The sequence below is a fragment of the Schistosoma mansoni genome (assembly GCF_000237925.1).
Source record: "Schistosoma mansoni, WGS project CABG00000000 data, supercontig 0239, strain Puerto Rico, whole genome shotgun sequence".
In the NCBI taxonomy this organism is placed as follows: Eukaryota; Metazoa; Platyhelminthes; class Trematoda; order Strigeidida; family Schistosomatidae; genus Schistosoma; species Schistosoma mansoni.
In genome coordinates, this window is record NW_017386103.1 from 185,346 (window position 1) to 200,890 (window position 15,545).

General features: G+C 31.4%; 2 protein-coding genes across 2 annotated transcripts in view; both read left to right on the forward strand.

Annotated features, from left to right (window-relative positions):
* Window positions 1-1,376: 1,376 nt before the first annotated feature.
* On the forward strand, window positions 1,377-1,586 carry Smp_188190 (hypothetical protein; the record flags this gene model as incomplete). The annotated part of the gene is made up of 1 exon (XM_018792624.1): window positions 1,377-1,586. One exon carries the CDS (start codon window positions 1,377-1,379, stop codon window positions 1,584-1,586), a length of 210 nt encoding a protein of 69 aa, XP_018644580.1.
* A 6,837-nt stretch (window positions 1,587-8,423) lies between these two features.
* Window positions 8,424-15,545, forward strand: part of Smp_051510 (pericentrin fragment, putative) — a gene marked incomplete at both ends in the record, with an annotated part of 43,443 nt that continues 36,321 nt past the window's right edge. Inside the window, 3 exons of the mRNA XM_018792625.1 lie at window positions 8,424-8,545; window positions 10,919-11,097; window positions 13,065-13,175. Coding sequence (XP_018644240.1) covers window positions 8,424-8,545; window positions 10,919-11,097; window positions 13,065-13,175 — 412 coding nt within the window. The remainder of the gene's footprint in view (window positions 8,546-10,918; window positions 11,098-13,064; window positions 13,176-15,545) is intronic.

Here is a 15,545-nt window from a genome sequence, read left to right on the forward strand (position 1 = left end):
AGTAAATAAGTTAAAATTGATATTGCGACCAACAATCATTAAACCAAACGATTATTATTAGGATAAAAGAATTGCAGCACAAAGAGAAAGCAACGAACGCCTACAAATTTTCGGTGTTATCCAGTCTGACGTGTTTCCACTCATCTTATACCTCAGACATTTGTCTTGTTATTTTAGACTAATACCAAGGGATGCTGTTACTTTATAAATCATATACAACGTGTAGTTTACATAATCAGACTGTTGATTGTTTTGTATTGTTTAAAGTTCAACAATCAATATACATAGTAATCAATGGAAAATGTGTATTAATTATCAGATTTTCATCCTTTTCATATCTGCTTCCTTTTCTTGTTTTTTAGAGCATTGTTATATATTTTTTAAGTTAAAAATATTAAAGTACGGGTAATTTGACGAACTGAATTTCCACTACACTTGTATAGTTTTTTTTTTTTGCGATTTCTTTTATTTCAGCAAATAGACAAACTAAACGTTTACTCTTTTTTTCATCGGAATTTAATTTATTGTCATGGTGTTCTGAAATAAAAGCAAATTTATTTTTCTTCTCTTACCATATATATATGTTGTTTCTCGTTTTTTTTTTCAGTGATAATCCCGGTTTAACAACTCAGTTGTTGGAGTTAAAAGATGAGGTCAGTTTATTTATAAATTTAAACAGTATATTCTGCTCATTAGTTTGTTTAAATCTTTATTTTACGTATTGAATTTACGGAAAAGTTTAATAGCTGAGTTAGATGCTTTTGGTATAGTGTTGTATTTTGTAAGCTAGATGATTTGATTACATGACTTTTATTATTGTTCATTCAGGCTCAGATAGGGTTTTTCAAAACGATCCATTATTATTTACTTATGCTTAAACACCTCCTACCACTACGTACAGTACTGGCTGGCTTAAGAGTAGGTTGTAAGTTAAAGTGGCCGGATTATGGGTTGTTAATAGTTCATGAACTCGTGAACTGTCGATGTGATCAGTTTTGTTGGGTTCTGACTTCCTACTTGAGGTCCACGTGAAAATAAGTACTGCCAGAGAACCTTAATTGATCGCTCAATATAATATGCAGCGGTACAAAGTTATTCATTTCTTATATACTTCTAAATCTTAAGTTTTGTCATTATTTGATACATGTTGCTTTATTTAATCCATTCCATTCGACTTATATTTCTTATGCTTAGTTCCAGACGACCATTGATATTATTCTTTAAACTCTTTTGCTTTCCATCTTCTTAATTTACTGTCACTGTTCTGATACAAAGTATGACAATTTATTTTTTGCCTATTCCTATATTATTTATAACAAACTCATCAATTAAAAGTGCTTTTTGCATTGTTCACATTGAGAATTCCTTTTTTTCAGTTGGTTTCAATTTCAAATGAACCCTCTTCACAAAAACCAAGTAGTTTACTACCAGCATTGCCTCCAGGATCAACTCGGTTATATGACTGGTCTTTAAATAAGAGTGATTTACAACTAGAAAATGAAATGAGTGCAAATAAATCCAGTGACTCTGAAACTAGTACTGACAAACTTACTCCCGTTCCAATATCTTTATCTCCTGTAAGTTAAAATTTCTTATGTGTGCGTATACTTTTGTAAAACTGCATTTTCTTCATTGTACAGTAAGCAGACGTTGCTTACATTCTATTTTTTTTCAATAATAAAACTTTAATCGTTTTGTAAAATATCACTGGTTTTATTATGCCTGATTATGACTTTTAAAGTATTATTGTGGTCGGAGGTTTATTGGATATCTTAGTGACAACGTATCATTTACACAAGCATTCAAAATTTCATAAACTCTCCCAGTTTTCACTATTTCATTCAACTTTGAATTAAAAGGTCATGAATTTTGTGTTTTAATCGCATAATTACTTAATTAAGAAGTCGTTTATAAGTGTTCAAACTCCGATTCATCATAGTAGGATAAAAATCGCAGGATCAATGAATGAATAAAGTCAAAATGTCTCTTTCCCTATTCTAATGTGTATGTTCAATGACCCTTGAAGAACGTTAGTTTTGAGCAAAACAAATCTGAAATTAAATAAGTGATGTTCAACAACGAAGGATTTACAGTGACCACCTTATTTATGTCTTTCTGCATATTCAAATCCTCACTCTGTTCGAAATTGTTAGTTATTTCTCCATTCTGTAGCAGTGTTTCAGTAGTTAATATTATACGTGTTACAGACTAATCACAAAAGTAAAATGACTATATTGGTTGTTATATTAGTAGGTCCTTCGACAGATTTCGTGTATATGCGCAACCTTATAATTGCTGACTACACTTTATATATATATATATATATATATATATATATATATATATATATATATATTCTGGTTAACGTTTTTTAGCAAGGTTGTTTTTTACGGGATGGGATTGCCGACCCCTTGCCCAACCTTCCTCCTTTACCCGGGCTTGGGACCGGCAGTAGCCCTAGAAGTCCTACAGGCGGAGTTTATATATATATATATATATATATATATATATAATGAAAAAAGTCGAATGGATAATATATGTGGAAAACTTTATAACTCTAATTTTCTATTATTTTCTATATCTACTGAAAATTTACAGTCTTGATCCTCCATCAAATAAAAAAATCATCAGTCCTTGAAAGGTTGTTTGGAGGTTATATAAAATAATATTGTGAGCTGAATGTAATTTTATTATTAACTGTTGAGTTATTCTAGTAACACGGGAAGGATGTTTTGTAACCTTCAATAACCAAGTTGCTGGTTAAGCTACTTAATGTTATCAAATAACAAATATGTTGTGATCAGTTTTCCATCGAAAAAGGTGTTACCTAGCTACTGATCTCTCTTTATATGTAGGAATTCGACGCAGTGAGTTAGTAGTTAAGGCATTCGACGTTCAGCACATTTTCCCCAGGTTCTATGTTGTGTATTACTGACTGACTTGACTTCCGGACACTGAATCACAGGTTCGAACTCCATTATACCTATTTAGGTGTAATCATCCAGCTGATATCACTAGTCCTCAAATTTGTGGTTTGGTTCGAAGCCAAATACATCAATATGTACCTGGTATTGAATTAATAAAACTGTTTGATTACGAAATTTCGCTCATTGTTGATAACTATCAGTAGCTGCATCCAACAAATAATAAAACTAAGAAAGCAAGTAATTTTAATAATTTCGACATATATAACAAAATAAAATGATTATTGTATATCATTTCTGCCATTTGGTTGTTTTTGCTCTGTTCATTTTTCCGTTTTCGAGTGACTAATTTAATTTTTATGAGTAACAAAGACGTTTTTATCTCTTTCTGTGATTTTATTTTTCTACGAACTTCAGTGTGATCATTGTGTAGAGCTTCAAGCAAAAATTATGGCTTATGAAGCTATACATGCAGCACAAGAAGATTTCGTGAGTTTCTTGTTATGTTTACCTGGTTAATAATCACCTTAGTATTTATTTTTTACTTTCAACTGGTTCATTATTCATTGTTGTACATTTTAGTAAGGATTTAGATCACAAAAATAGATTTTAAATTCGGTCGTAGGTCTCACACTTTTTTTAAACATAAAGAATTACAAAAAAACCATTTTACTGTTTTATACGGTGTCAGACACTCAAATAAATGAGAAAGAAAAATGAGAGACAAATCTGAAGTCAATCATATCTTTGTTTGCAGAACTTATTCTGCTTTTCGTAACTTTTAGTCATTTGGTGTATCAGTTGTTCATTGGGTAATCAATGGAAAATCTAATACTGTAATGCTTCATCTCCAGTAAACACCACATTTATATTTAAATATCGAAGTAATTATGGCTTAATTGATTATAATTTAGTTCGAGAAGAGCCAATGAGATCAGAAGATAAAAAGTATAAAATAATGCTATGTTATACAGAGGAAGAATAGGTTCATCTGCCCTACTGCGACTGAACTTATTTACGTAAGCTGTATGTTCAAACTAAGATTGGTACTTACTACGTTATGTTTAATAGTTATCTGCTGAAGCCATCAATTCACATACAGACATTAACATTCTATCTGACTATTTGTAATTTTTTCCAAATAACCATTCCCATTTATTTATATTAAGTTAATAATAACGGTTTTATTTATTTTACAGTTGACAGAAAAAATTATTGAACAATCAATATTGAATACAGAAGCTGGTACGAAATATACATTTGTGTGTGTGTGTGTGAATATTTCTATTTCCTGAATTATATCTACTTGTTGTACATATGTATTTGTATCAATCTGTAGCAGCAGTGTTATAATGCACTTGTTTCAACTACTCTATAATATTCTTTATATCATTTTAAATTTTTTGCCTTTTAAGTTTCCTAGCACTTATAAAGTTAATTTTAAACATTTAATTAAATAACACAGGTTTTTCTGTTGAAATACATTTAGAGACATATGTGTATATGTATTACGATTTATCAGAATCAATGTAACACAAAGTGGTATTTTATCATTCAACGCACAAAACTTCTGATTGTAAGATTTTATCATAAGATTGCTTCTGACTTAATAATGACATCTAGAGGTATTTTTTTCTGATGAGGTAATACATAGTTTTAGTTGTACTAGGCTCTTAATATAATACCGCAACGTTCGTCTATTTAGCTGTTTCCTTATTGTCATCCCTTCATATTTATTATTATTGCTATTTCTACATATTTATTCGTACTGGGTTGTTTGTATTTTTAGGTACACAATGCGATGAGACCCTACAAGAAGTTGATAATAATACAACTGAAAATTACAAGTTATTGCATATACCAAATAATGATATATTTACACAGATAGATCCTGAGGTATGCTTTACTCTCCTCATCCAATTTATTTTTATATTGACAAAAATAAAAAAAAAGTTTGAATAGAAGGTGAAGTTTTTAGGTTTGATTCATTGTTTTTTTATTTATGTTTCACAAAACATGGTTAAAATGTTCATATGTAGTTATCTGATTAGATCAAACCGCTAATGTTCAGGTGTCAATTGCGAATAAGATGAGAATTGAATCAAAGTTTTAACAAAGGGTAGAATTTCCCTTACCTTTTTGATTGTCTTATTGGAGTAAAAAACAGCTGGACGCTACAGTGGATTCTTTGTATTAGAATTTCGATTCATATCTAACTTCTGACTATGTGTATTAAATCTCACTACAATGTCACGATTACATCATCAGACAATATCTAGGAATTTTATATATAACGTGATACTATAATATGATCATTTGTTTCTCTCATCACACGTTACACACATATTGAAGCCATCAAAATGGTGTTCAGTTAAAGTTAAATGTATTAGTTATTTTATAGCCAAGCACTGTGTAACAGCTTTCGACCCTATGCCTTTGATTTCAGTACTTAAGTAGTATCTATAGCACTCGCATGCCTTATGTGACTCATAAACATCGTAATGTTGTTTGACAGTACTACTGTCGAACAGTTATTTGGTCAACTCAAAAACTTTTGTTTCAGAAAATTTTTATCTTTTCATTATTAAAGAAGATATGATACTGTTTTTTCTAAAAGTTTTATTTTATTGTAGTCTTCCATTAATACACATTTCTATGATCAGTATAAATCATTACTTCAACCTTCCAATCGTTTTCTTTATCGTCCTGCTAGAAAAGCTTACTTGTATTTTAGTTTTAATCGGTTAATGATTATGGTCATCTTGCCTATTATTTCAGTTGTCTATTTTCATTATTCCTTTAAATTATAATGCACAAATTATTCAAGGTTATTTGTTATTTTGTAAAAATGTAAATGATTATGTAGTAAGGTAGTTTACATAATGTTTATATATATATGTCAGTACATATTTATTCATTAACCAGTATCTCTTTATGAGGATTATCTACCGGAAATCTCTTTTTCTTCTTTGTACAATAATTAGTTTATAGTTTATGGGCTAAATAAATAACCTGAATTTTTTAAAATTATTTAATAACTCATTTACCAGGTACAATTTCGTGTACTTGACTCCAAATCAGTTTACGATTGATTGATCACTAGTTAGTGACTAATATTATGTGTTTCAGGTTCTTTTTCGTGCAAATCGGATTCTATCGATTAAGTTGCAATGTGGCCGCTAGTCTGTGTGACTCGACATCGCGTGCACTGTGCTGATATGTACGGTGTTGGTTGGAGGTAGTTGACAGGAAACCATGGATTTAGGTTTCGTGCTATTCGGCACTCGTTAGCAAGGTGTAGCTGTAATCCTAAGAACTAAAAATAACATATAACACTGGTCACCACTCAGTGATCAACCATTTGGATTATATGTATCAGTCGCAACCCGGTTAGCTCAGTGATAAGGCATCTGACTGGGAAGCTGGGTGACACGAGATCGAATCCGTCATGGAGCATCAGTTCCCTAAAGATTACAGATGCTTTTTGCTGACGAGTCCCAAACAGCACGAATTCTAGGTCCAGGGATTCTTGTAGACTACTTCCAACCACCACCCCACACTCTAAATGTGTTGGCCAGTGATACTACTACTCAGCTGTCGAAACTAAATTATGTGGGATGAGGTTAAAACCTGGTACTTAAAAGCTGAAAGTCGGACGTCTCAACTACTGAGCCACTGACCCACTCGCTTAGAATTAAATACCATTATTAAATGGAATATTTTGGAGATTTTCGTAAAATATTTTAAACATATTCTTCATTACAAACTGACATTAGGACAAAGCAGCTCCGTTGTCTTGAATTTATATTCAACTGACGTCAGTTTTTTGTCAAAATAAACTTTGAAATGTTTCTTGAAAATTTGTTTTGATAATGTTATTTTAATGTCATTTTTTGAAGATGTAAAGTATTTGTAGCATCATATGATTCAATGTACAATTGGTTCAAAGTTATTTGAACGCCAACAGTTCTGTACATTACTTTTCACATAAAGTTTCTTGTGATGAATCACTAAAAATAAATAATCAACTTTTCTTCGTCAAATTTATTATTGCTGGGTCTTCGGCTGTTTTGTATTTTATCTGAGCCCCCTTTTTTTACATGGACGCAAATTTTAGCTTATGCGTACGTATATGCGTCATCCTAAAGTTGCCACACCCTTAAATTGTCCCACTTTATAAATTGACCTGACCAGTGCATAATCATCCATGAGTAAATATAAGTTATAGTATGTTGTGAAATAAATTGACCAAATAATTAGCCTTTATGTAAATAAATATAGTCAAATAAAGTACACCTAATCATTTCCATTTAGCAGTTTGTCTTAATAATGGACACTGAACAAAATCGATAAAAATGGTCGCCGTCAAAATGTAGATGACATGATGTTGGTTAATAGTACCAATACTAATAGTATGATTACCAATACCACTATTATTACCACCACACTAATCGATTGTTATAGCTGGGGTAGTTTTACTTCTGAAAAGATTTGTTTTCCATTCCACCCTTTTAGAATTATTTCCTATCATTGTATTAATCAAAACTATTTATTATTTTTACTATTTGTATCAATCACACAATAATGACATATCCAGCTTTTCAGTTGATCGCTTAACCAAATCAAATACTTTCACGTTTATTTTATTTTGAATATATTAACATTGCATAAGTCTAAAAGTGTTTATTCATTTGTGCTAGTTTGATCCTATATTATTTATGATGTATTGAATTGGTCAGTAGGCTGAACTTTGTAAATAGTTGGCATTTTTCTAAACTTATATTTGCATAGGTAATGAAAGTTACTGAATATTACGATTATTTCTTGAATGTTTATCCAAGCAGTACTTATATCATTAGTAATAAGGGTTTGAATTATCTTATCGATTTTGAAGATTGAATTCCGATTAGTCTTTGTTTGCATATGTGCATCCTGTGCGGATAACTTTGACATAACTATCTTGTCAAAAGTATTTTGGAATGAATTGATTGTCGTTAGATGTAGGATCTAAGGTACTCGACTCGTTTTATTTGAAGCTCGTCGGTTAGGTGTACCCTACATGCCGGTGTTGAGCAGTTTAGTGGCCCTCTCGACTATGGGTTAACGCCTCGAACCTTGGGGCGAAATGTACTGGGTTAAGGTCACAGTGTGAAATCAACACTAGGGTCCAGGTTCATCCATCTCACAAGTCCCAAATAGGTTGAAACGCTCATCCTGGACTCCACCACTAGCCATCGTTCATCCTTTTTCTATGAATAGTATCTAGTTTATGTTCATAATATTGTTCGATAAGTCAGTACTTCACTTTATACTAATGTTCAAACGGATGTTGGTTCAGTAGTTTTCAATTCTACCGACTTTACTCAATATATACCTATGGTAAATATTCCCCTCTTCCTATGCACTTAAGTCATATGTTCTCTAGCTTGTCAGCTATGTACAGATACAGAAGTGTCATACGTTTTTATTATTAATATACTGTCATACTTGTTTTTAATCATGATTGATGAGTTTATATTTATTGGTACTAATTTTTCTCAGGTTAAAAATGTATTATCACATTCTGTCTGTTTACAAACTGAACCCAATCTAACAATGAATGATGATGATCAAATTAAAAAGTAAGTGGAAATAATATTTATATCTATTATTCTTTTTTAGTTGAACTGTATCCTTTATGGTTAGTTTTCACTACTATTGATTTTAATATACTCTGAGTCTTCTATTTGACTATTTTCTTGCTCCAAGAGGTATTTCCTGGAGTCCTAGTGAGATAATATTTTCTTGTCATCTACTGTTTTTTTTTAGGAAAATTGAAAGCTATATTTCAAAATATACGATGAAACTTGTTTTCTAGAAATTGAGATAAGCTCTGTAGCGAATATTAAAGTTGCTATCCATGATAATCTTCAGTACATAGTACTCTTAATTTTTACTCCAGATAATTTTAGATTTTACAATCTCTAAACTATCGTATACATAGTTTGCATACCAGTTAAAGTTCTCTTACCTATGCAGGCACTGTAATTATTTTTTCATATAGAATAATTTATCGTGTTATTTTAATGACCTTATGTATTATTGATAGGAATTAAAACATTGAGAAAATATTTTCTCATTCATAAAAAACTGTTCGCTTAAGTATTTAACTATAAACTCCTTCTGTTAGTCTCTTTCTTAAACAAAAACTATCTGATATATTTTTCATCTTACCTTCTTTAATTCAGTATTAACATTTCATTGAGTGTTATACTACAGATAGGCTTTCCATCTTATTTTTAGAGATATTTCATTAATTTATTTATTTGAACACATAAATATTGGTACAAGGGGACACTAGATATATATGCGCCACACAAATCTCATTTGATTTGTGTGAGGGCTGTGATACTGCCCAGGTGTCCAGACCGAAATAGGTGGTTTTCTTAGGAGGCCACACCCGGAGCCTTCGACCTGAAGGTCTAGTCCACAAGGCAGTGGAGCATCTTAAGGAGATGCAGTCACATGGTAGTTGGTGACCAACGATGGGTTCATACGTCATTTGTTCCCTCAAGATACTGGAGCCCATGTGTACCATTGGTTTTGAATCAGGGTTTTCCAACTCTCCTAGGTGGACTTTCCGTGTTCAACAACCGGGTTAAAACGCCGTACATTCGCTTTTCTTCCTCTCAACTTCGTAAATAACGGTAATGCCACAAGAAGGTAGTGAGTGGGACTTCCCTGTCAGAGGCTATATACGCGTGGCCATGTGAGAGCATTTGGAGAGGGAGAGCGTACTCTCCCCAATCTCGGCCGTACCAGCGCATTTGGGGGCAGAGATATTTCATGAACTAACTCAAATTCATCCCAGTAAATGCCTAATGAAAGTCTCCAAAATTATGTTTGTATAACGTTTCCTGTTTGTCACTTCGTTTATATTGTGCACTATTATGCTAAGTTAAGTGTATGTAATGCAAATGTTTATGCTTGAAATGTTTAAACTCATATTCTGTTTGTCTCAGGGTGAATATTAGCAATATTTTCCGGTAGAACAGTTTATGTCAGCCTTTTTTAATCGAACGATGAAGCGTTACAAATCTTTGTTGGCTAATATTTAAATAATTTAATGTTAAAGTAGTTAGAAGTTAGTCGATCGAATCGAAAAGTTCCCCAAAATAGAATATCATTTGTAATGGTTTCATCGAAACAGTAGTTTGGTTTTTACTTTTTATTGCTAATAATTGACCATTTTCTTTTTTGGATGTCTCATCAACCCTAATGAGCTGATAAGTAACGTAATCTCTACACTGATTTAGACAGCTCAATTATGCCATATTTGTCACTTCCACTAAATGTTCATAGTGTTGATTATTTTCATCTCGTGCTCTTATCTGAATTGATCAAACCATCAGTTACTGTCATCTATAAGATGTTAATCATCTGTGTATCATACATCGCATACGCAGAGTTAAGAAGAAAAAAAGTAGAAAAAAAGCAAATATATAATTATTCTTGTATAAACCATTAAATATTTCATCGATCACTGTCTCTCACACTCCATACATGTATCCTTACAAAGATTCTCTTTATAAATCCTACTCAACACAATCAATATTTTATAATGTACAGGGTACTCATAGAAAATTTTCATTTTTCACTATATATTTTACATTTATCATTTAATTTCTCTATATTTAGTAACATCTTATTGACTAATGTAAATTCTTTAGTTGTTTATATTTTAGATAAAAATTTGTCAACATACTTTAAATGATTTTAATTCTTTTTTTTTTATTTTTATCTTTAACTAACTGGTTAGTAACTAAATTCACTTTTGTTTTGATCTTTTTATATGAATTTTGTTGGATAGAAAATATTTTTCATTCAGTGTATTTATTTATTTATTTAATGTTTCGCTTAAAAATAGTTTTTTTCTTTTGAAAAAATCAATAATCACTCGTTTTTTTCTTTATTTGCGTGTGTTACTTTTTTTTTTCATTTTTCGTGTTTTCTAGCTACACAGTTTGTCTAGAATTTTATCACAAAATGATTTTGTCCATAATCGATGCCAGTACAAAATTGAAACATGAGTTAACTGCACATATCAATGATCAAAATTCATGGATGAATAATGATTTATTATTGGATTATGCTATGAAACATAGTGAACAAGATAGAGAGAATGAATTAAAAGGTATATGTGAATGGTTTGTTGATTTATATAATACGATTTTGTGTTTTCATTGTATTTTTAATTAAAGTAATTTTTGTTTATATGGACGTCAGAATTCAATGATATGTTGTGTTCGTAACAACCAGCATAAAGTTGTCAGTCAGTTGTAAACAACGTCGTAGAATCTAGTATATATGTATGTCAGCGCTATTTGCTCCGTGTCAATATATCTGTTGGGATGATCCAGAATGTTTCTCACAATAAACACAACAATCTCAGGAAACATTAAGAAGCATTTTATCGAATCAACGGTTGATTAGAAGTTTTGCTAGAAATATCGCGAAAATAAAAAGTCACATGTAGAGATTCTGATTGGCTGATTACTACACTGCTACTATGTTTAGTAGTATTCTAGAATTTTCAGTAAAACCCAAGGACTTCTAAAATACTATAAAAGCCCTATATTTTCTGTACATAAATGAACCTCCGGAGTGTAGTGCTCTTCTCATATTTTGTGCCTTTTCTCTCGTGTTCAAGTCGCTGTGTAGTTCTAGCTTGGGGGTACAAGACTGGCTTAGGATCCGAGTATAGTGTTCAAATAGCAAGACTTATCAATATCAGCATATCAAGATGAAATGATCAAAATATATACCAAAGTAGTGGAAATATTAATAGTGCTGGTGATGATAAAAAGTGACTAGACATAGAGAATATGATTAATGAAGAATGAATGAATTTTGCGGAATAAAATATATAAGATAATTCTAGAAGCTCAAGATTTTCAAAAATTCAAAGATTAAAATCATCTGGCTGTTCCAATTGATTCTAAATCAATGTTCCCGATCATTTGTCACAATAATCGCTTGAACCTAATATTCACTTTCATATTAGCTACTATAATAACATAAAATTTCTTTATATAAAATCCAAAAATTTCTCACGATTATTAATTAATAAAATATAGAAATTGTCTTTTTTATTGTTCACGTTATAATGTATGATTGACAATCGAAGTAGTAATGGAATTCAGTTTACACACGTGAATAAAGTGGAATAACACTTAATTTGTTATACTAAACTACTACCTTCAATGTTATTATTTCTAGGTGAGGTGTCGTTCTTTGAATTAGATGGTTTAATTGTGAAGCTTTTATTGTCCTTTTGGACAATATCAATTCTATGTACATTTATTTAAGAGTATATTATTATTATTATTACTACTACTCAAGTTTGGTTTGTAAAAATAGCATTGGGAAATATCTCCTACTTTCATTATCGACAGGTGGTTTGCATCACTAATGATTACTTACGTTGTATTTATCTTATAAACATGTTTGGAAAACTTTCTGAGAAAATCTTATGCCTGGAAGTCTCTAGGTCGTTTGGGAGTGAGTGATCCAGTAGCTTTGTTCTGTAACGATGTAAAGTGAATTCTTAGTTGATTTCTCCAGTTAAATATCCATGGTGCCGTAGCTTCTTTGAGAAATGTTTCTACATCTATTGTGTAAACTGTTTCCTATTCTGTTCTACACAGTAACGTTTATGATCATTTCGTTTGGTGGCAATAATATTTCCACTCACTGATTTTCGATTAGTATATAGCTCATAGGTTGTAAATAGTTTTAAGCTCATAAATTACATGTTCAAACGCTGAACAATAGAGTTTCAAATGATCTAACTTACTTCATTTACATCCAACTCTCATCCTTCTGCTACAATTAGATACTTCTCTTGTACTCTCATTCTAATTTATTCATTTTCCTCTCCGTTTCTACCTTAATTCTGTGTGTTAAGCTAAAATATTATGCTTGCTTTTGCTTTTAGATAATTAAATGGAAACGTTTTTCTCTATCCCTAAATAGCATCATACATTTACGTCTTATTGTTTCTTAGTCATTCTTTATTTGTAATAGTAGAATAAACTTTTATCACGAAGTGACTTATTTCTTGGAATTCATTCATCTTATTCCCATCTACTTTCTCTTTAGTTCAACTTCTTAATGATTACTTGAATGAATGTGATCATTTGCTGGTTACCAATGTTATATCCGATACAAAATATTTAGATCATTTCCGAACAGATTGCAAATCTCTAACGTGTAGGTTGATTTTAATTTTTTGATCAGTAGAAATTTTCTTTAGATGATTTATTATTGTTTTTAATATAAAACATGATATCAGATTGATTAGTAACCAGATGTAATTGTTGAGTACTTGTTGTGATATTTTGTTTCTAATTGGTGGATAGGGAATAATGAGTATTCGAACTGTACTTTTGTTGGTGTACATTGGTATTGTGGTGTCAAAAATTAGTTTTTATTTTGGTCGAATAAATTCTTATCAGGATGGGGGTTTGTGGATATCGTAGTGATTTTAACAGTTAAATTTATTAGTCGATTTAAGCTAGATCACTATGGCAAACCTGAAAACGCTGGACGGCCGTTTTGTTCTAGTATGGGACTCCTCAGTTGTGGCCATCCACGATCCCGCATATAGGACTCGATTAAAGTTATTGCAATCTCCACAAACCCCTATTCTTATAATAATCATGTGCTCACTATTGACTAGCTTTAAGATGCGTTTCTTAGATTTCTAGTGAGAAGTTATGATCAGTAGAGTCCACTCCGCGTCGGGTAAAGACAAGTATCTACCCTAGACGATGGACGAATGGTTGCACAAGATCATGGATCGATTGAATTTAGACATTAACACCATTGAATGCCGGCCCACTGGTCTAGATGTTAAACATTCGCGCTTGAGGCCAAAGGTTCTGGGTTTGAGTTCCTCATGTGGGGTTGTGAATGCGCACTGGTGAGAAGTCCCATACTAGGACGAAATAGCCGTTCAATGCTTCCAGGTTTTCAATGGTGATCTAACGTAGATCGACTCATAAATCCAACTTTTAGAACAAATTTTCGTTTATAACAAGAAAAGAATGTCAATTATTCATACTTAAAAATCTGAAATTAGCGCTATTGAAGGGTTGAAATAATGTGCTATAATGTATCAAAAGGTATAAGAGTATTTAAAAAACTGTTTTTAACCAGTGCTCGTTTTCTTGAACACCAGATAGAGTCAGATGTCTTTATGTGGCTTTCATGATACTATGCAATTGAATTATTCAACGATGACATTGATTTACAAATTGTTAGATAATTTTTCAAACCATGGTATTCAAGATAGCCAGCGACTGACTAACATAATATTATTTGTGAAATCTTATTTCAAATAGTAAAAAACATATTAAACACTGTTATGTCATTTTAACAGATTCCAAAAAAGTATTTCTGCTTTTATTCATAAAAAAACTTGATATCTGTTATAACTTGTCTGTTTATGTATAACGTTATAATACAGCCAATTAGAGAGCAGTGATTTATCGATAGGACTAATGACGCATAAAACCCGTGCGAGCAGTCTAGGGTACTTATCGGTCCTGCTTTCTGTCTAGCCCAACCAGTTAAGTCCAGAACACCAATCTCATTTATTTCAAATATACTGGGTTTATATACCAAACAGACAGACTACATCGTACCGTAAAATAGAAAACAACATTTGTACAAGATCTAGCCAAATGTGGCTGTGAATAAGGGAGATAGTAAATGATATACAGGAGATAACTCAAGAATGGTAAATCGTATAATAATAGTTCATAGGTCAAAATAAAGCTCATAATAAGAGGGACATCAATATGAATAGTTTAGTTATTTAACAGTTATACAATAAAATTATACGCGTAGTATTGGTCCATAAATGGATCCCAAAAGTTACCATTCATAATTCTTATCGGGACATAACAATATCAAAACCAATGTTTTAGTTCATCATAATGCTTTTTTATTTGAAAATAATAAATCGTTTTAATAAATGCTGTTTTGAGTAAAATCATTTCTAATGCTAATTTTGTTGATCAGTTAGTCAGTCAGCTACAACGTAGGACCAAGCACACATATGCATCGGTTCAAGTTGCCATACCTCGTTAGCACAACAAGATAAACACCGAATTGATAGAAGTAGTTAATTCATTGGTGGTAATATATAAAAGAATGGTTGTATATAAGGATATAGTTGAGGAAGGAAGACAGATATGAAGCAATTTTAATCTCAAGGTTTAAGGGAAGATAAAGTGTGTACACCTACGCCATTGTGATCGATTCTGAGCCATGTCACCTAGAATCTCCAACCACTGGTTACGATAGTCACGCGGACCCTTACCAAGTAGTCTGCATCTACCAACATGGCTTAGACTAGAATTTATGTTTATGGATAATTTGAGTTAGTATTATTATTATTGCTTTTTTAAAGCTTCGATAATATTCTTGATTGTTGCAAAATATTTAATAATTAATACTTAGTAACGGGTTAGATCATTACTATGTAATAATTCTTATTCGTCTATTTTTAATATATAAATAAAGGAAGAGCTCAAATATAATTTCTTCAATTAGATTTTCTTAACTCTCATAAAT